We start from the raw sequence: 22109 nt of genomic DNA on the forward strand, positions 1-22109 counted from the left end.
TTAACTACAAAAAAATAACACAAATACAAAGGGACCAAAAAAAAACTAAAGTTAAAACACTTGTTTTTTATTATTCAAAGAAAATTATTTAAAACCTATTCTTAATTCACAAGTTTCAGTTTCTGGAATTAATTAAAGAATTGTATTGTCCACTTGGCGTACGAAATGGAGACACACGCATGAGAAAATGGTTTGAAAGGCAACAGTTATTAGCATTCATCTTCTTCCATTGACCTTCATGTCCTTTCTTTTGTTCATCGCATTAATGGATTCTGGACCAGCTATTGCTAGAGTGAACATTGGGTTGAATCTTTCAGGAAATTGCTTTGTAGTTTCCATGTTTCTAATTGTCTAGTTAACAGGGATTGGTTTTTTTTTATATATATATATATATATATATAAAATTTTATTAAAATTTTGAGTGTGAATTTATAAATAAATAACGAGTTAACTGTAAATATAGTGAATATAAATTAATATTTTAATATTAATTATATTTATAGAATATTATGAATTATTGATTTTTGTTGATATAATAATAATTTAGTTAATAATATAATAATAAATAATAATTATAATATAAAATTATTGAAATTGGTTATGATATATATATATATATATATATATATATATATATAAGTTTGAGTTTAATAATGAAGAGATTTAAAAGATTTTATTAGATTGTAGTATTTTTATTAGACTGATAATAACAATATATAAACAACTTTTCACACAAATTGAAAAAAAATTAAGAATATTAAATTTTTACTATTTTTGACATTTTCTAAATGAATTTGTCGTAAAACCAAAAATATCTATCGTGATAGTATACCAAAAACCGAATAAATATTTTAAAATTAGTATTAGCATAATTTACTTTTGATAAAATTAATAAATATTTTGAATTAATAACATGTAAAAAAAAGTAAAGTATTCCTTTACATATTTATGTTTATTGGTATAACATATTTTAATTATTCAGAAAATAGAGTAATGATATTGTATATTCTTTGGTCAAGATGAAAAGGTTAATCATGTTGAGTTCTAACTTGTTTGGAAGTGATTAGTGGATATGATTAGAGACTAAGTAACAAAATTTGGAAAGAAACTTCTAGGGCATTGTTGATTGAGAAGAGTATTAGAGTTTAGAATAGAATAAAGATGATAAAAGACTAAGAAGGTTGAAGATAAAACAAATAGTGAAGACCACCAAGAAGAAGATTATTTAATATTGCTTTAGCGTGTTGAAAATGAAATGGGAAAAGGAAAATTTGTGAGTTGGTTAATGTGCGCCACCTTAATCATCTTTTGTTTGTTTTTAGTCATTTGTTGGGAACTGGAGTAGCTTTTAATGAGGTCGGTTTTATTTGTTTATGAGACTTTCTACGGGTTAAAAAAAATCTATGTAAATGTTGTTTTTACAACTTAAAAATAATATATTATTATTTTTATTTTCACTTAATTTCTAATAAATTTAAATACATGTATACTAAAATTGATAAAGTTTCTTATATTTGTTTAAAACTTTAAAGAGCGTTTATAAGCTAACTAAATAAAAATGTCACGTATAAATCTCTCGACATTTTATATTTTAGTGTTAGCTATAAATAACCCTGTAAAAACACTTTTAATTGTTATTTTTCGTGAAGCATTTAATAAATACCATGTATTTATACGGTATATTAATAAATATAGGTTTAATTGTTTTGTATATTAAATATATATATATATATATATATATATATATATATATATATATATATATATATATAACTTATAATGATAATATTTTACACTACATGTATAACTTTTCATTGTAACTTTTTGCATTAAGAAACTATTATAAAAAGTAATTGCAGAAAAGTTTAGTACCCAAATATATAACATTTTAAAATGAGTCTTATAAACTAATTTATTAATGTGTTTATATGTAGATGTATTAATAATATTAAATCATTTCCATGTTTCTTTTAGTTAGTTAAGTTTTGTTTATAATTATATCTTTTATGTAAAAAATAGCACTTATTCTCTCTGTCATCACGCTAAATAACACTAACAGTATTAAGTTTTTAAAATAGATTCGCGTTGCTTTTTAATAACATGTTAAAACCCTCCCTTGGTCCTCAAGTTTGTATGGAAATCTCAGTTCGGTTCTCGTTTTTTCATCTGTTTCAATTGGGTCATATTTTTTGTAAAAATGAGCACATTGTACCATAACCGTTAAGTGGTGTGAGACGGCGTTAAATTGATATGAGCTGGATTTTTTCATTTAGCGACGTGGCATTGTGCACTAAAATTGAATGTGTCTTGTGTTTTATTCAGGTAGCCTACCAAGCCCTAACATTTAAGGGCATCCCCTCTCATCCAAAGTATATTTTCGTGTTGGGGAAGGAGAGGATGAACGTCTTTCGTGTTTCGTCTTGGCGAAGCACACCTGCTATCTTACGTCTTGGGCAAGCACTGTGGTGTTGAGGTGGTGGTAAGGATGTCTCATTCATCTTCCTCTTGCAAATGTTTGGGTTCTGCCATGCAACACAGTAGTGGCAGTGTTAGGAGGTTCGATGCAAAACCAAGATGCCTCTGTGGTCAGAATGCAGTGTTTCGTATTGCGAGAACCCTTAAAAACAAAGGGAAAAAATTCTGGGGTTGCCCTAACTTCAAGGTCAGTTTGATATAACCATAAATCTATGTCTATTTATTTGGGTTTTGACGAAGGAGTGTGTGTTGTTGTTGAACAGGGTGGGAGTGGAGAATTGGTTGGTTGCAACTTCTTTGAGTGGTGCACTGAAGAAGGAAATGAAGGAAATGGGCTGAATGTAGAAGAAAGGACTCGTAGTGTAAGAAATGAAGAATTGGGTGTGATGAGCATGGAAGACAGTGTTTTGCAGATGGAAGAAAGATATGGTGAAAAGATCAGACTGGGTTTTATAGAGAAAAGTTTAGTTAAGTTGGATAAGTGGTTGAAATTGTTAGTAGGGATGATGTTTGTCATATTTGTTTTGAATGTAATTGTATTAGCAATGTTGGTGAAAGTTGGTTGATGCTGTGTCATCTGTTATCAGACTTCAAACTTGGCTTATATGTAATGTGTGTTTTATTAATGAAGGTGAGTTATTACAGTGATAATGTGTGTCATTTAATTTCATTTAATTATATTGTTACTTTAAGTGGAATAATCATAAAGCAAAATCATGACTAAGTGGAATAATGAGAAACATCATAAAGCAATGACCAATAAAGTTGATGAGTGATAACGAAATTGGGCAATAATCACTTTCTCATAACCACAAACATTGTCTTACATCATAACAGAAGTTGTTCAAAATGATAACAACATTGTCTTACATATCCAAAATACATCATAACAATACATCACAACAGACTGTGTTCAAAATGATAGAGCAATACATCATTCATCAGATAAAGGCATTCAAAATGATATCCAAAATACATCATAACAATACATCATTCATCAGATAAAGGCATAGTTGTTTGGTGAGTAATAGGAACATCTGTTGCTGGAGGTTGGGTGACTTGTACAGATTGGGCAGTAGGAACCTCTACTGTTGGAGGTCTTTGTGGACAACCTTTTCTGTTGTGTCCAAGTTCTTTGCAGATGGCACATCTTTTCCTCTGCCCACCCTTTCTTAATTCACTGTTATTCTTCTTCAACTCCCAATCCTCTAGTCTTCGTTTCTTCTTGGGTCTTCCTAGCATTGTCCTCTTCTTTGGTGGTAATATATCTGAATAGGGTGTAACATCCTAGACATGTTGTCCATTGATAGGGTTAATTATTGTGTTGTAAGTCTCTTCATAAGTAGACTTCCTAAACCAGTGCCCAATGTATTCTTCTGCATTTATATTCAAAAATTTTATTGCAGTGATGGCATGAGTACACGGAATGCCAGTAATTGCCCATTTTCTACATGTGCAGTCCATGTTGTCAACATTCACAACAAATTGCTCACCAAATTGTGAAAGATGTTTCACTTCAAATAATTTTTCTCTTGACCACCTGTATGTAATACACAATTCAAAACACAATTAGATGGATCACTATAAATGGAAACAAAGTTAACATGAATGGAAACACATATCATAAAAGTTACCTTGGTAACCAATATCTAGTTAACCAGGACTCCTTCTGAAATCTGTTAAAAACCTTGGGGCAGATTGAACCTTGATATGATGTGATCTTTGTCCTGTTGACAGCCCATCTCTTCATTATGTAAAACCTTATGTCTTCTAACATGCTAATAATAGGCTTAGACCTACTATCAACTAGCACACTATTAAAGCCCTCACACATGTTGTTCACAAGAGTGTCACATTGTGATCTAGAGGTGAATCTAGATCTTGACCAAAACCTGGGATAAGTGAATATAACTAGTCAAGTATGTGTCATGGCAAACAAATATTTAAATAATTATAACACTTAATAATTAGAAGACTTAATACATACCTAGGTGGGATGGCAAGCAGATATTTAAATGCGTCTAAATTGATGTCTTTAATATTCTTCATTTCAGCCTCCCATTGTTGTGGGTGTGTGGCTGTTGCTGCCCGCCACATGAGACGTTTAAGGTTTTTTCTAGGAAATTTTTTTCTAAAGTTTGAATATAAATGCCTAACACAAAATCTTTGTTCTACACCAGGTAGAAGATCTTGGATAGTTGGCAAAAGACCCTGACATATTCAAGATATTTTAATTAACATTTGTTTAATGAAGATATTCAGTTATATGTAGCAGATATTGAACATTGACTGACCTTTTGTTGGTCTGAAATAAATGTGCATCCTGCACATACAGCTGCCCCACCAAGGTCCTCAGTAAGGTGCTCCAAGAACCAAGTCCAGGAGTCTTTGTTTTCTACCTCAACAATAGCATATGCTATGGGCAACATTTGGTCGTTTCCATCTCTTCCCACTGCTGTTAGTAACTCCCCTCCATACTTGCTTTTCAGAAAGCATCCATCCAAGCCAATAATAGGTCTACAACAAATGAAGTTATCCTTGCATGCCTTCAAGCATGCATAAAATCTTTGGAATATGACCTCACCATTACTGTTATCAACTTTAATTTGTACTGTTGTACCTGGATTTGTTTTCAGCAGCTCATGACCATAATCATGAAGTCTTCTATATTGATCTTTGAATGATCCTTCAACCTTATCTTTTGCCATTGCTCTTGCCCTAAAAGCCATATTTCTTGAAATTCCTACATTCCATTTCCTAGTAACTTTGTCCCTAATGTACATTACCTTCATTGTAGGATTTTCTCTCACAGTTTTCTCCATCCTTTGACTCAACCACTTTGAAGTCATCAACTTTACATTGAAATCTCTACTACAGTTGTGAACATCAAACACTTTTCTCAGTTGCCATGCACTGACATCAGTCCTAAAGGAACAATACTCATACCATTTACAATTTCCTCTTCCACCCAAGCACCTCACAGAAATCCTTTTCTTGTCATTCTTAATAAATTTTAAACTTCTCCCATTACTTAGTGCATAAGTCCTTATGGCATCTGTGAATTCATTTTTCTCAGCAAAATAGCTTCCTACTTCCCATTTATAACCCACCAAAGTTTTAGGCATACTAAAAGTGGGAAACCTTATCTTAGTCCTCCCATCATTGTCCTCACTATCTGATCCACTAATCAACTCCTCTGATAGCCACTCATTGTCAGACAACCCACAGACATCATGAATAAATTCATTATCTGTTGACCGTTCAGACTCAAGTAATGCACTGGAACCTTGTTCTCCCACATTTTCTTTACAAGTCCCACTGTCACAATGCACGCTGACATCAATTAGACTTCCTTCACTGACGTCTACATCTTCGTCCTCAGTCTCTGCCTCATGTACATCATCACTCTCACTGTCCTCTACATCATCATCCTCTCCTAAATCCTCTAGCTCAAAATCATCTACATCATGTACCTCAGCTTCCTCTACATGATGTACCTCACCATCCTCAACCTCATGGACGTCAACATCCTGACCATCACCCTCATGGGCATCACTCTCACCCTCAACCATTTTTTTTACCAACATCACTATGATCCTCACCATCACCCTCATATCCATCACCTTCACCCTCATGGGCATCACCCCCATCACCTTCACCCTCATGGGCATCACCCTGACCCTCAACCATTTTTGTTCCTACAACAGTATGATCCAGACCATCACCATCATGGGCATCCCCCTCATCCCCCACCATTTCTGTTCCAACTTCAGTATGGACCTCACCATCACCATCATGGGCATCCCCTTCACCCTCCACCATTTATGTTCCAACTTCAGTATGGACCTCACCATCACCCTCATGGGCATCCCCCTCACCCTCATGGGCATCCCCCTCACCCTCATGGGCATCCCCCTCATCCTCCACCATTTATGTTCCAACTTGACCATCACCAACAACCTCAACCTCCTCCACTTGCGTTGCAACATGAACTTCATCATCAACTTCACCACCAACCCAATCAATCATTTCTATTATTTCTGGTACCATCATATTATGAACCACATACAGATGAACTTCATCATTTAACCTAGCAATGTTCAACATGTGCATGGCACCCCTATCATCAGTTAATAATTCTAACCTATCTAGGTCCACAAACTGACCTCCTAAACCGTACCATAATTCTTTGATGTCCATATGACCTAATTCTTTGACTGAGGCTACTATGCCAAAATAGCTCCACAAGTCTGGATCACAAGACCATTCTGCTCTCTCTCCTTCAAATTTTAACTTCCCATTATCATCACTGACAAAATTTCCACAATGGTGGACCACCACCTTAATACGTTCCTCATCCATATGAACAACTTGCTTTTATAACCTGTACATTATGGGGGTTAACAAATGTTTGGAATATTGCAGTGCTACCACTACGAAACACTCACTCACTAACTAAACACTCACACCGACACAGATAGGGGGACAGGGAACAAAGTAACATCCCCACTAACGAAACACTCACAGACAGGGGACCACTACAGCTGATAAACAATTCAATAAACAAAATTCAGGACCACAATGTGTAAACTACAACGTAACAACTGAGCATGCAAAATGGGGACCACCAATCATTATAAAAATTGTTACAGACCAAGACAAAAACCCAATTGTCGAAGACGCACATGTTCGTAAAACTAAAATCACAGTTATGCGTTCAAACAGAAAACCAAAGACAAAACGAAATATCTTACCTTAGTCGCGTCAACTATCGGTTGGATTCTCTTCGTCTTCTTGAAGATTGGAGTTGTTGTTCGTCCTCCGCTTCGTCTCGCAACAACGAAATTAAATCCCCAATTCCAATTTCAAATCCCTAATTCTGATATACCTAAAATGAATAAAGGGTACTTATGCCACATCAGCACTATTTATTTAATCAAAACAATCCACGTAAGTCATCAACACACATCACCACATTCTCTGTGCACCAGTTCATATCAATTTAATGCCGTCTCACACCACTTAACGGTTATGGTACAATGTGCTCATTTTTACAAAAAATATGACCCAATTGAGACAGATGAAAAAACGAGGACCGAACTCATATTTCCATACAAACTTGAGGACCAAGGGAGGGTTTAAACCTAACATAATACATGTATTTTTTTCCCCTGTAAATATTTACTTTACTACGTGTATTGTATATAATAAAGATTAAAAGCACATTGAAAACAAGTTTCCCAATATATAGAAATGACCTCTCTCAAACTCCAATACGCCTATTATAAGTCCTATAGTTATCCTTTGCTACAGCCAAACGGTTAATTCGGACTTAAGGAACATATGTATGATATATAATATAGATCGAACGGAGGACCGTTCGGTCCATCCGCTACAACAACAATAGTCAATCTGGTCAAATGGTTTTATTGATGTTGGACCATAATTGGCCAGCGTTTAAGTTGTTATTGGGCCAATAGTCTGGCGTTTAATTAAAGTTATCTGATTAAATATATTGATAAGTTGTTTATGAGTAACTAACCGAATCCAAAGGTAAGTTTGTTTTTATTTTATTGGATATGTGCTAGTCTAGGATCCATGAGATGACTTATAAATATAAGGTCAGGGCCAAAAGCCAGGTACGTTCTATTGGATTCATAATATTCAATTGTGAGCAGAAGCTCTTCCAACAGACGCTTAACTTGGGCATCGAGTGCCTTTTGCAGGTACCTCCCCCCTTGGTTAAGAGTACAACCGAGCAGAGCAGGTGACTCAGACATTGGAAAGCAGTCACATCAAAAAGGTATGTCTCTCAACCCTACAATCTCAGTAATATCTGAGTTTTTGATGATGATAACACATAATTAATAACACATGTGTATTTTGTGTTACATGTTCTATGCTTACATGTTATAAGAGTATATGAGAACATGATTGTGTTGATTATTGTGTTGTTCATTGCATTTCACTGAGTTATATATGTGATTTTATACATGAATGCATGACACATGTTTTTGGATGAAAGACCACAAGCACTAATGTTAAAATGTGTGGCAAAACAACAATTTGAAATTGATTACATTATGGGGTGAATCGATTAAAACTCGTGTTTTTTCACAAACCTTTTCAAGTGTGCTGTGAGAGTTTTTCAAAGAGAAAAGTTTTCAAAACTTTGCATAACACTATTGCATAATCGATTGCATGCGATATGTATTCGATTAAGTTTGTTACTGTTTTGCAATCTGTTAATGCTTGATATAACTGTTACAACGACTATATTTTTAAATATGTTGACCAAGCATTAAATGTTATTCGACTGCATTAATTGTGAATTCAATTAAGTGCTTTGACTACTACTATTTGTTATAACTGAATTGGTGTATTCGAATGTATTCGTAGCTTAGTCGATTAAAATGCGTCAGAGATGTGTTTTACTATAAATTGACGCAAATTTGATTTCTTTAAAGACTTTTGTGATTCTAACATTTTCATATTCTTTTGCAGAAAAGTGCAAAGCTTACAGAAAGAGAAAGAGCTCCAAGACACTAGTTTGATCGTGGTGATCAACTAGGTGTGATTTCTTGAAGAGCAAAATTGCTGAGTTTTCAAAGTCTGATCTATCTGCACATTTGGGTGTCTACTGCAAGATCAAGTTCTATAATCTACTGAAGATTGGGTTGAGTTCCCTGTTGTGATTACAGGAAGAAGGACGTGCTGTGTTTTTGACTTTGAGGGTGCCTCAAAGGAGTTGGACTGCAGGGGAGGGGATTCTTGCTACTAGTCTGTTTGTATACTGCCTATATTTTGACGTGAGGTCTCTATAAAGCTTTGTTGTAAAAACCTTGATCATTATAGTGCATTGGCTTCTTGTGGTTGGAAGGACACTAGATGTAGGCTTGGCCGAACCAATATAAAAACTTAGCGTTTGATCTTTCTTATCCCTACTCTGTTACATTCAATCAATTATACTCTTTGCGCATTCAATTAAATCTCCGCTGCATTGAAAATCTTTTAACTTGTGTTTCAAGAAAAGTATAAAGACATCTCTTTTGGTGAAAAAGATTTTTAAAGTTTTAAATTTTATACTTCACCAATTCAACCCCCCTCTTGGTTTGAGAAATTGAGCCATTCTTTTTTAACAGTAAAGTAGTAGCAGAGGCATTCATAATCAATGTTGCCAAGATACATGGATTTCCTAAATCTATTGTGTCTGACAGGGATAGGATTTTTATCAGCTCTTTTTGGTAGCAATTGTTCAAAGCACAGAGAACCACCTTAGCTATGAGTTCTTCTTATCACCCTCAAAGTGATGGGACTAAGATCCTTAACAAGACTCTTGAGATGTATTGTGTATGAAAATCCTAAGTCGTGGTATCCAATGTTAGCATGGGCACAATATTAGAACAATTCTTCATTTCATCATAGTATAACAATGAGTCCCTTCAAGGATGTATTTGGTCGAGAAGCTCCCTGTGTCAATCCGTATTAGGTGCATTCTAAGGATCTTGCATCCTTACAGGAAACATTGATAAACAAAGACAAATTATTACAGCAACTCAAGACTAATTTACTCAAAGCTCATAACTATATGAAGTCACAAGCTGATAAAAAGAGGAGAGAAGTTCAACTGGATGTGGGTGATTTGGCTTTGGTGAAATTACAACCTTATAGACAACATTTGGTTGCCCTTAGAAAGAATAAAAAGCTAGGCATGCGTTTTTTTGACCTTTTAAGGTGGTGAAGCGTATTTGCAAGTGGCATGCAAATTGGAATTACCGAAACCGGCTCGTATACATCCAGTCTTTCGCATTTCTTTGTTTAAGAAGTTTCAAGGGAATCAACAGAAGCAGTATTTATCATTGCCTCTTACCACAGCTGAATTTGGGCCAATTTAGCGTCAACAAGTTTTGGATGCAAGAATCATTTTCATAAATGGTGTAGAAGTACAACAATTATTGATTCAATGAGACTTAGCGGAACCTAATGAAGCTACATGGGAAGAATTGTTATTCATTGAGCAGTAGTATCCTTAGTTCAACCTTAAGGACAAGGTTGATTTGAAGGGGAAGGGTGAGCAAAAGTTAGTTTTGGGCAAAGGACACGTGGAGGCTGATCCAGGAGAAAGAAGAAGTGGTAGGCACTGCAAACCAAATGTGTTTTTAAAGGATCATCATTAGGGAGGAAAAGCATGATATGGGTATGATCCTTCTTTTTTATTCTTCTTTCTGTTGGAGCCTTTTCTCTTTGCTACTACAGCTGTCATCCCAATATGACCTTTAATTCCTTTATTTGCTTCAAGTGGATTCTGATCATTTCACGTGGGCAAGGATTAGGGATAATCGGGAAATTTGCTTTATGTTTCATTTTATACATAAATGCTATGATGAGACTTTTATTGTATTGTGGTTGGACTCTATTAGTGGAAAATAACTCTACGACATTGTTTCATTCAATATATCAAATTACTTGTTTTAGTTGTTGATTTGGTTTTTTGGTTTTAATGTCATTCACATCATTTATTCGATTCTGCCACCTCTGATATATGTCCTCTCTCATTTTCTTTAATTCAATATTTTGCTCAAATAATATCTTCAAAAAAAATCTAACTCAACATTCCTAGCTTTGTCATTCATTAGTTGACTTAAATCATCAAACATTTGTTATGATAGAATAATCAACTTTAGAAGCATATCTTTTATGTCATGATAGAATGTTCTAAACTCTATAATATTAAGAAATCTCATATGAAATTGGATGGTGGAATTAACACTTAGAAGTAATCCTAAAAAGTTTGTTATTACCTTCATCCTCTATTATGTTGCATAATATTTTATCATTTTCATACCACTTATGTAAAATTTTATAAACGTTCTTGGACGAGTGACTAGAATCTGATTTGTTAATAAAATAAATAATATTTTATACAAGTACCATATACTTTAATTGGTACGAGATTAATGAGTTAAGTAATGGTCTTATGTATATGTTATTTGTGGAGTAAAATAATTAATCGTGCAATTAAAATATAAATATTCAAAATTTAAAGAAATAATAAATGAGTATATTATTAGTGAAAATAAGTTAACTTAGTAGTAATGTGTGTGTATATTATTGGTAGAGTAAAGAGTATGCTTTAATCTTGTTAATTTTGTTGAAGCACTAAAAATAGCTTGTATATTTTATTTCTGCTACATTTTTTTTATTTGTTTTGCATCAGAATTTCGTTTTCGCTAGATTTCGAAGCCCATTAACCTAGAGCTGTCAAAACGGGTAACCCGACCCGATCCACCACGGGTTGGTGGGTTAAACGGGTTGGTGGGTTAAACGGGTTGGCTCATTGACTCACTTAATTAACTTTTTTTTCACCATTTTCTTCTGAGATTCTTATAACATGTTACTTTGATCGATCAAATTGAAACGGTAATAATTGGACCAATTGATATAAAAAAAAATGAAACAAAAGAAATATATTGTTATATATATTCTAAGCTATCAAGCATAAAATTTTGCCAATTTAGTTTAATGAGACATACACAACCGTTTGACCAAGAAACTACATATAGCTGTTAACAAAAATATATAGCACAAGATAAAACTGACATGCTTGTAGATAGGTCTAAAAACAAGATAAAATAAATGATATATTCTTGAATTATCCAATCTATAATATTATCCATCTATTAAATTGGAGTCCTGAATGGATAAATCCACAGTATTATGCTATCTTGAAACATTTTCTTATTTATCTCCATCTATAATATTATCTAATTTATAATCTTAAGATTTTATTTGTAAAGAGAAACTTTCGAAAAGACAACAATGAGAAAGGCTCTACGTAAAAATTGTGCGTTTTGAATAATTAATTTAGTTAATTTAATTTTAATAAAAAAATAAGATTTTAATAATTAATTTAATTAAAATAAATAAATAAATTGGTGAACCAATCTGATACACCAACCCCTCTAAACCAAATTCTTAACTAGTCAGGTCAAAATTGAGCCAGATTAAATTTTTTGCATTTTTTCTAACTTAACTCGGGTTGAGTCACGGATTTCAAGGCACTACTTGGCCAGGGAAGGATGGACAGAGTCACAGACTTAGATCATTTGATTCTTCCTTCTTTTCTTTCTTTTTCTCGTTTTCTCTCTTCTCCCTTCTCTTTCTTCTTCTTAGATAGAAAACCCTAGGTTTTGAGGGAATCCAAGGTTCTGGAGAGTAACGGAAAGGGGAAATTAAAGAAGAGCGAGGCGCGGTTTCGATAGAGTAAGGGAGAAGAAGGAATCCGATGTTGGTGGAGTTAAGTATAGGGTTCGAGAAATTAATTTGAGGCCGAAGAAGGAGCCTATAAATAGGAGCGAGAGTGGATGGTAGAGACACACCAAAGCAAGAAATTATAGGAATCAGAGTGAGTCTGAGAAGAGGTGGGTTTTGAGGCGAGCAAGGGAGAAAGAGAGGACTGGGACTGGGCTGTGAGGACGCGAAGCTAGCTAGAAGACGAGTAGGAACGCATTCCAGGTGGGGAGCTAGTCTGTTTTTGTTTTGATTAGTTATATTGTCTGCGAAATGGTGTTCTTATTTTGGTCTTTGTTTCGTCACTTTTGAGTTGTTTTGGAATTATGTACAGTTTTAATTAGGATGTAGGGTGCTATTAAGTTCGAATGTGAAAATGTTCAGTATTCTGAGTTTTGATTAAATTGAATGGTTGGCGTGTTGAATTGGAATACTTTTAGAATTGTAAAACTGGGAGCAGTCTTTTGGTTATTTATATTGTACATGATAATGAGTTGATAATTTGCCAATGATCTGTTGTAATATGTGGGAACTGAAACGGTCTGTTGGTCTGTAAGGTTGGGGTATATTGAAGTAAATGGTATGTTGTTTTTTTGATGCGGAAGAATGAGATGTGGTTGGGTCGAATTGGGGGTGGGTTCTTAGGTAATAAAGTGAATGAAAAGTAGACTTAGGAATTTAACATTTGTAGGGAAGGTGGGTATTGATGGAGTTAACCTCTTGTTTGATTGTGTAATGGATGGTTTCTGAAAATTTTGTGTTTTCCCTTGGCTTGTGATTCACGAAGAGGAATGGTAATGTTCGGATACTTTTATTGATGCAACTTTGATATATTGTAGTATGATGTTCAATTGGTTCGAGCCAGAAAATTGTCTATATATGTGCGCTGCTTTGAATTGGAATATGACTACATTGGTTTATTGCATTGGGACCAAAGAGGTGTTTCTAAAAATTGAATTTAGTGTTCTGCTCTCTTTCAATAAAACTGGAATTTTAAACTGAGTGTCTGGAAAACTGTTGATTTCATACATGAACCAATTTCCTTGATTATTTCCTGTCTGACAGGTTAAGTAATTTATGGAGTAATATGAATGATGTCTCATAATAGGACTTTTGTGAATGCATTTATCTTTACTCGGAATGCATTGAAATATATGCTTTGTATATTATTGCTATTCTGTTTTAAGGTGCAAGGATGAGTATGAATGTTAAAATTGGTATGATTTTTGGTGTCTGTAAGGAATAGATTAATTAGGAATGATACTTCTAAATGATGAATTGCTGAAAGTTTTGTACCTTGGTGTTGTAAATGTTCTGCTCTGAAATTATTGGTATGGAAGAATTTCCAGTGCATGCTTAAGTTCAATTCAGAATTTAATCCAATGCCGCCTTCTCCTTTGACCCTAACCTCCGCAACTTCTCCTGTATCCTCTCCTCCCTTTCAACCCTAATATATAAATTCCACAACCTCTGCAGCTAAATCCCAGGATCCCTCCTACATTGTCGTTCACGATCTCATTAGCAATGCATCATTGCTTTTTCTTTTAATCTTCAATTCGCGGCTGTGGTACACTGTACCCTGAGCAGCACAAGCTGCAACTGTGATCACGAGGTTCTTCTTCTTCCTTTCGTCTTCTCTCTTGCTTTCGAATTCTGATTTATCATTCAATCTTTCGGTGTAAGTAAGCATTGATTTTGCAGACCACTAAAAAATGAAACACGCATGTATTTCTGCTAGGTCTATTGATTAATATGATCGTTTGGAGGTTGAATTTAGGTTCATTCATAGTCACTCGATTCTTTAAATTTCAATTTTCAATTCTCTTGTATGTGTTGATTCCGATTGCATTGGGTTGTTTAAGTTTTTATTTTGGATATACATATAGCTAAACGAGGTACTACCAAGAAGTTTGTTTTCGCATTTGAGCTTGACTTGATGCTAGATTTCAATGTCAAGCTATGTATTTGTCGAATGTGTTCTTCTAAATCGAGAAGCTAGAAGCTGAAGAAATGTATGTGCTGAAGAATTTTTTTTTTTCATTAAGTTGATTTGGTAGGCTTATTTAGGAGATTGCAGATAATAATCCTGACATGCATGAATAACTTATAACTTTAGATGCTACGGGCAGGAGTAGGATATATGTACCAAAGTTTTGTCTGGGAATCCTTGTTTATATTTAGGGCATTGAAGCATAAACATAAATGCAAAAAACATGCAGGCTATCATTTCACCCTGCAATCTTACAAATTTTAGTATCCTCAGTTGTTGAGTTAGTGGTTGTCTTTGAAGCATTGATACTTCAATTAGTTTCGTGTCTGATACCGATATGTTAAGGATACTTCACTCGTACTTATCAATGAAGCATCCAAACCTACAAAGTACAAATACTTTCATGATGGCAATCGTTTGTAATTTTTTATTTTTTTTGGTAACATGTAAGAAACTTGATCTTCATTTGGATTTGCATAAATTCCGTTATATGTTTATTATATTTTAAGAACTTTTATTGTGGATCGACCCATATATCACCTATTTATGATTGAATTCCAGAAAATTAATGAAGTTAAGAAAAAAAATGTAATCAAGTTTAATAAAGATGATCTTTAATCTTTCAGCTCTTGTTCAAGAAATATTTTTTGGAGCAAATATTGGAGAGTAAAGGTACATGTGTATATTAGCAAAAGCTTATGTAATTTCTAGAGAAAGCATGTATGTAAGCTTCTTACAAAAGAGTTAATCAATTACTATAATATTAATCTAGGTTTAATAGGTTCGGAGGTCCCTATATTTGCGGGTTCTTTTCAATTGGGTCTTACAATTTTGGAAGTGATCAAATTGGGTCCCTAATTTGGTCAATTTGATTCAATAATAGCATTTTCGTTAAATGTAGTTAATGACGTTAACTTTTTTAAACTGAGGCATCCAAGTGGCACCGTTTGAGCTGGATAAGTGGATTTTTAATATTTTTAATTGTTAAATATATTAATAAATGAAAATATAATTAGAAATTATTAAACCTATTAAATTATGTTAAACAATTAATAATATATAATTAGAAATATCTCGTTGTGTGGAAACCACCTTCTCCACTTCCCCTTCCTCTTCCTCACCTTCTCCTCTCTTTGGGAAACTTTCTTCTCACCCTCCCACACCCAACTCCAATCTCGTTGTTGGAACTGATTGACGTTTCTGGTTTCTCTTTGTGCTCCAAGATTGTCAAAATCAGGTTTGATTTTGGTTTCAATTTTGATTGCTGATTAAAATCGTGTTCTCTCGTGCAGAGAAGGGTTTGAGTGGTCAACATTGCATGGAGTCCGAGAACACAAACCCCCTTTTTCTGTATGGTGAAAAACTGAAGCTTGAGCGGTTTTGTTGTTCTGTGTGGTGTAGGTATGGAGGCCGAAGAGAGGAACCAGAAAGGGTGCAAGGGCTCAAGGTTCCAGAGTTTTTCTTGTAGTGGGGGCACAGGAAGCGGCTGAGATGTGTGAGGGTGGATTTCTCTGCAAAATTAGAACCACCCTTTTCATGAATGGTGATACCCATAGCTGCAAAATTGGATTTCTCTACAAAATTAGAACCACCCTTTTCTTTGTGTTCAGTTTCAATCGGCGTGGCCGGTGGTTGCTCATCCCAATTCTTTCTCGCACTCTTGGATCCAACCAGTGCATCGGAGACCTTCGAGATCCCGGCGACAATGGTGGCCATCCTTTTCTTTGTAGCGGAGTCCACCACCACCGGCGATACCTTGAGCCCGCTGGACAACCTCCTCCCAAGAGAAAGCGACGCCCGCCGCAGACTAGGTGATGACTATTGTTGGTATTGTTTTGTTGGAATGTCTGACCGTGGTTTGAGAAAAATAAAAATAATATGATTAGAATGGAAAGGAAGAAGAAGGTGAGGAAGGTTTGAAGTCAGAAGGGGATTTGGAAGAGGAAGAATGAGGTTTCCACAGTAGAGCTCGTGAAGCGTGGGGAGGTTTCCAAGCTCCGGAGGGATGTTTCCCGTGAGCTCGTTGCTGGAGACGGCGAGGTACTGGAGGTGCTGCCAGGTGCCATATTTGGGAGGAATCTGGGTAGAGAAATTATTAAACATATTAAATTATGTTAAACAATTAATATTTAACAATTAATTTATTTAACAATTAAAAATGTTAAAAATTCACCTATACGGTGCCACCTGGATGCCTCAGCTTAAAAAAGTTAACGTCGTTAACTGCATTTAACGAAAATGTTATTATTGAATCAAATTGACCAAATTAGGGGCCCAATTGGTCACTTCCAAAATTGGAGGACCCAATTGAAACGAACCCACAAATATAGGGATCTCCGAACCTATTAAACCTATTAATCTATTACTATAATTGATAATTTATTATTTCGTTCTTGATTGAATCTGTAAATTGACTACATGGATTATCTAAATAAATAATTGATTATCTGTGCTTATTTTCTTTAGATAATTGATTAAACCCTAAACCTTAGAATTGTCTCTCACAAGATAATCAATTATATTTTAACATAATTGATTATATATTCTTGCTCAGTTTAAAAGAAAGAATTTCATAAACGTTTTAAGAGCTTTGAGATGATGATAAAGAATGATAAGCTAGCTATACTTAGTCTAATGAATGATTTACTAGCACTCATGCATGTAAAAGATAAAACACTCAATGATAGAAGTTACAGGTTTGTTCATCATCATAACCAAAGAATTGTATAATCCTTCATGATTTACATTGTTCCTCCATGATCATCAAGGATAGTGTTTATTTACTTTTATAACTTCCTACCCTATAATTATACTTACATATTTATAAATGGGTGAAGACATATAAGATACCGTGTACATTATATTTTGATTCTTGTAATCTATAACAACTGAAATTGTATTCTCTCAGTGTGGTGCTAAAGTTTCTTGTACAAACTAGAAAGATATGTTCTCTCTGTTTTGAACTGATTCATTTGATGTGCAATGAATTTTATGTTCTTGATTTCCTTGATCTTGTGATGTCAATTTTTAGTTTGTCCATTTGTATCTGGTACTTCCAAATGATGCTGGAAAATTGCGCAAGGGTTTTGAGTTGCATTAAATTATGAAATGAATTTCATGAGATTCCACCTGATGGAAGTGGCAAATAGTTTTTAATTCAATTAAGTTTGTAGGATTTGGTATCCTCATGAATGTGATTACATTTGATTATTTGTTTTGACTCTTGATTTCCTTGATCTTGTGACGTCGATTTTTAGTTTGTCCATTTGTACCTGATACTTCCAAATGATGCTGGAAAATTGCGCAAGGGTTTTGAGTTACATTAAATTATGAAATGAATTTCATGAGATTCCACCTGATGGAAGTGGCAAATAGTTTTTAATTCAATTAAGTTTGTAGGGTTTGGTATCCTCATGAATGTGATTACATTTGATTATTTGTTTTGACTCTTGATATCCTTGATCTTGTGACGTGAATTTTTAGTTTGTCCATTTGTACCTGATACTTCCAAATGATTCTGGAAAATTGCGCAAGGGTTTTGAGTTACATTAAATTATGAAATGAATTTCATGAGATTCCACCTGATGGAAGTGGCAAATAGTTTTTAATTCAATTTAGTTTGTAGGATTTGGTATCCTCATGAATGTGATTACATTTGATTATTTGTTTTGACTCTTGATATCCTTGATCTTGTGACGTGGATTTTTAGTTTGTCCATTTGTACCTGATACTTCCAAATGATTCTGGAAAATTGCGCAAGGGTTTTGAGTTACATTAAATTATGAAATGAATTTCATGAGATTCCACCTGATGGAAGTGGCAAATAGTTTTTAATTCAATTAAGTTTGTAGGATTTGGTATCCTCATGAATGTGATTACATTTGATTATTTGTTTTAACCCTTGCCTGGAGGTAGGAAATGATGAAATGTTGTATGTACTTACGTTTCTAGCTGTGATTGCATTGATTTACTGGTTGTTAATATGTTTTAACTTTTAAGGCTATATTAGCATTTTGAATGCATTTGGTGTGTGAATGCTTTATGTAATGAATTGAATTCCTTCATCCAATTCAATGATTTTGTCTGTTATCATTTGATATTTATTTTCTATTTACGTTCTGGATTGTCTAGTCTTGATCTTCAGGAATTCTTTATTTGATCTAATTTCAGAGTAATAAATGAAGCACATTGTGAAGATTTTGGCATTGGTAGTAGCCATTACGGTGTTATGGATTGGCCTTTTACAAACTTCTGTGATTCCATATAACCATACTTGGCTGGTAGGTCTTGTTATTATATGCTTGATTTATATTTTTTATCTGGCTTTTGGGACAATATATTTTTTGGTGGGGAGGCTTTCTATTTCCAAGGTTGGGCATGCACTTCTGCGCGTAGATTCCCTATCAAGGGGGATAACTGGCAGCTAAATTCAAACCTAGCCTTAGCCTTATTAGCAAAGTACTATGATCTTTTCCAGCTTCATCAATCTTCTTGTAGCTCTATTTTGTTTAATTATAATTACATAATGCTGACTATTCTTTGTTTTGTCCTCTGTTCAGCTACCTATATATTTTGTTGTGTCTTTAGGATGTTACGGTCTATTAATGGTTGGAGTTGGTCTGATGAATTTCCCAACCTGTCCTCAAGAAGCTCTGTTGTTGCAGAAGGTATTCTTCTATGCCTTTTGTTTATTTGGTTTGTGCTTATATGGTGCCTATGGAATATGCAATGTTTACTTGATGTGTGCATGCGTAGTTTACTCAAGTCTCAATTGTGTGTACGTAAAAGTTTTTGTGCTGAAAAGATGACTATGTTTAATTTCCACATACTGGATTGAAAATGACATTATTGATATTCATCAAATTACACGCTATTGAGGTTTAAAAAATTTATAAGAAAAGGATATGTTCTCTTATATTCCCAATTCCAGTCTTAAAAATGCGTGTGAAGTCTTAAAAGTTAACGACCACACAAACTAGCCAGTCATATTCCCAAGTGTTAAAGAAGTCATCTCAAAGAAAACTGTTTTCCACCTGCATTTTACTCTTCGGGTCCTCATAACTTTGTGGTTTCTAATGACTGTTATCTTGGAAACGTGTGAAGACTCCACTTTGGTTTAAAACATGTGGTGTCTCAGTTGTTCTAACTTCTTAGGGACTTAACGACTGTGTCCTTTATCACTAGAGTCGGTGGGATTCTATCACCGAGATTCTTTCCCTCAGATTTATCATTTTTATTTGAAAAGAAATTCTAGGTGCAGAATCTGGAGTGGTTATGGGACCGGTGGAGGGATACTTATGTAAATCAAATTTAATCACACAGAAGTATTCCAATATTTCTTATCTGGCATACAGCAGACCTACAATATGAATTGCTTTGTTGTATAGCGATCTACATCACACTGGAAAGGATCAGCATCCTCATTATCTATGAACAACACTGTCACTGATATATAGAGTTAGAGTCTGCAACGTGTTCCTGGCAAGCTCCAATTATTCTGTTAAAAAGTAATAAGGATTTTTGTGTGGATCATCAACAAAACCAACCACCCAAAGCTTAAGCTATTATTGGGTAGAATATTTTTGCATCACCAACTTATGTCCATACGTTTGTGAATTTAGTTGGCACTCTTTCCATATGCTGGTGGATAATAAATGTCAACAGCTAAATATATACCTAATTATGCCAAGGTAAGGGATCTCAGCACCAAATTACATGTGCTTTACTTACTGCTCTGTTCTCCCTCTTCCGTATTTGCACTGCATCTAGTGTAAGAAAACAATTTTGGCTCCAGAAATCTTAACTTCATTCAAATTACAATCCAATTGTCATAATGGTCTTGCTTCCTAATTGCTCGTTTAAGAAATCCGGTAGAGCTAATCATTATGGCCTGAATATATTAGATTGGTGTTGGATTCATGATGTAGAAAAATTGAAGCCATTGTTCCTAGTTAGAATTCAGATATGTTCTGCCGTTGTTGCATGTCGCAGAAGAATGTTGCTTATTTCAAATCTTTTCAGGACATTGTTGAGGCCAAGGAATATTTGAAACAGAAAGGAGTTGTTCTCACTCTAAATTGACCTGGTTTCAAATTTAACGAGATGTTCTGAATTGGCTGCTGAGAATTACCCGATTGGTTGTTCTGAAAGATTTTTTGCATTTAACCTTCATACACTAAATACTGATGTGGGAACTATTTTGGCCAATGTACACAAACTCCTCATTACAATCAATAGATGCCAGTTCTGTTTGTGTTCTTTTATTTTTAAGGAATACGTTAATATTAATTAAACATTTTTAAATCATTGATTTATAAAGCTGATTACTTTATTTTGTCGAGGAATTGTGATTACAATCAAAATTATTTACGTTCATTTGCTCAAAAATTTAGAATAAAATAAAAAATTTAATTAATTTACTGTTCTTTTACTTTTTATATCTTAATCTTAATGAAAAATGTAACATCTCGAAATTTTATTAATAGTTAAAAAGGTTAACATTTTTTTAGTTATAGTTGTCATTATAATGACCTTGATAACTAAAAGAAAGGGGTTTAATTGATTTCTTTTAAACTAGTTTTATGTTCAATCTTTAATTTCCATTATTATATATAAAGATTATAAGAGTTTACTGAAATTCTCAAAACCTTAATTTAATTTTAGTAAAAATAATAAAACAAATAATTAAAATGTGTAGTAGACAAGTGTATGCCAATATTTTATCTTAAATCAGTCAATGTGACCTAAAAGTCCAGGGTTATGCCTTTAGTATCCCAATTTCTCCTGATTTCAAATTTTAATTTGGTTCCAACTTATCCCCTTTTAGTTCTGATGTCTCAATTACTTTTTCAATTATACTGAATTTAATAATTTAAAATATGTAAGAAAGTGTTTTTATATATCAAAATTAGTATATTTAAAAGAATAGTATATTTATAATATTCTTTTAAAATATATATTGATATATTAACAAAACCATTTTTACTATATTTTACAATATTGTAGTGTAATTTGGACTTTAAATTCTAAAAAAATAACTTTTAATTCGGCTACTGTTTTATGAATTTGATATATTATTCAATTTTCATGATGAGTAATCTTTACAAAAAATATCAACTCTGACAATTATTAATATCTTGCTTGAATAAAAGAAAAATTAAGTTTTAAATAAATTAACTTAACAATCATCCCATTTCGGAAGCAATTTATAAGAATATAACACACTCGTGAAATTCATCCGATATCGAGTAACTAAATGTTTTTAATTTCTAAATTTAAACACAATTAAAATTTAAAATTTATTTAAATTCAAATAATTAAATGTTTTTAATTTTTAAGTTTACACACAATCAAA

The 22109-nt window shown here is 33.6% G+C and overlaps 3 protein-coding genes across 6 annotated transcripts; 2 read left to right on the forward strand and 1 right to left on the reverse strand.

Annotated features, from left to right (window-relative positions):
* The first annotated feature begins 2485 nt into the window (after positions 1-2485).
* LOC148202984 (uncharacterized) lies at positions 2486-3041 on the forward strand. The gene is made up of 2 exons (XM_088109284.1): positions 2486-2662; positions 2739-3041. The coding sequence occupies exons 1-2, from the start codon at positions 2486-2488 to the stop codon at positions 3039-3041; spliced, it is 480 nt and encodes a 159-aa protein (XP_087965410.1).
* A 617-nt stretch (positions 3042-3658) lies between these two features.
* Positions 3659-6297, reverse strand: LOC124831750 (uncharacterized). The gene is made up of 5 exons (XM_047305831.2): positions 6061-6297; positions 4770-6005; positions 4463-4686; positions 4110-4367; positions 3659-3743 (listed from the first exon to the last, which is right to left on the reverse strand). The coding sequence occupies exons 1-5, from the start codon at positions 6295-6297 to the stop codon at positions 3659-3661; spliced, it is 2040 nt and encodes a 679-aa protein (XP_047161787.2).
* A 6207-nt stretch (positions 6298-12504) lies between these two features.
* LOC124831764 (dolichol-phosphate mannose synthase subunit 3-like) lies at positions 12505-21018 on the forward strand. Of its 4 annotated transcripts, none has more exons than XM_088108160.1 (5): positions 12505-12990; positions 14242-14377; positions 18926-19035; positions 19315-19422; positions 20777-21018. In XM_088108160.1, the coding sequence occupies exons 3-5, from the start codon at positions 18934-18936 to the stop codon at positions 20834-20836; spliced, it is 270 nt and encodes an 89-aa protein (XP_087964286.1). In that variant the 5' UTR covers positions 12505-12990; positions 14242-14377; positions 18926-18933; the 3' UTR covers positions 20837-21018. The 4 variants fall into 4 exon arrangements, with proteins under 4 accessions (XP_087964286.1, XP_087964289.1, XP_087964288.1 ...); XM_088108163.1 differs by lacking the exon at positions 14242-14377 and adding an exon at positions 15382-15427; XM_088108162.1 differs by lacking the exon at positions 14242-14377 and adding an exon at positions 16157-16838.
* The last annotated feature ends 1091 nt before the right edge of the window (positions 21019-22109 follow it).

The sequence above is a fragment of the Vigna umbellata genome, chromosome 3, assembly GCF_029865625.1.
Source record: "Vigna umbellata cultivar VRB3 chromosome 3, Vumbellata_1.0, whole genome shotgun sequence".
NCBI classification, from domain to species: domain Eukaryota; kingdom Viridiplantae; phylum Streptophyta; class Magnoliopsida; order Fabales; family Fabaceae; genus Vigna; species Vigna umbellata.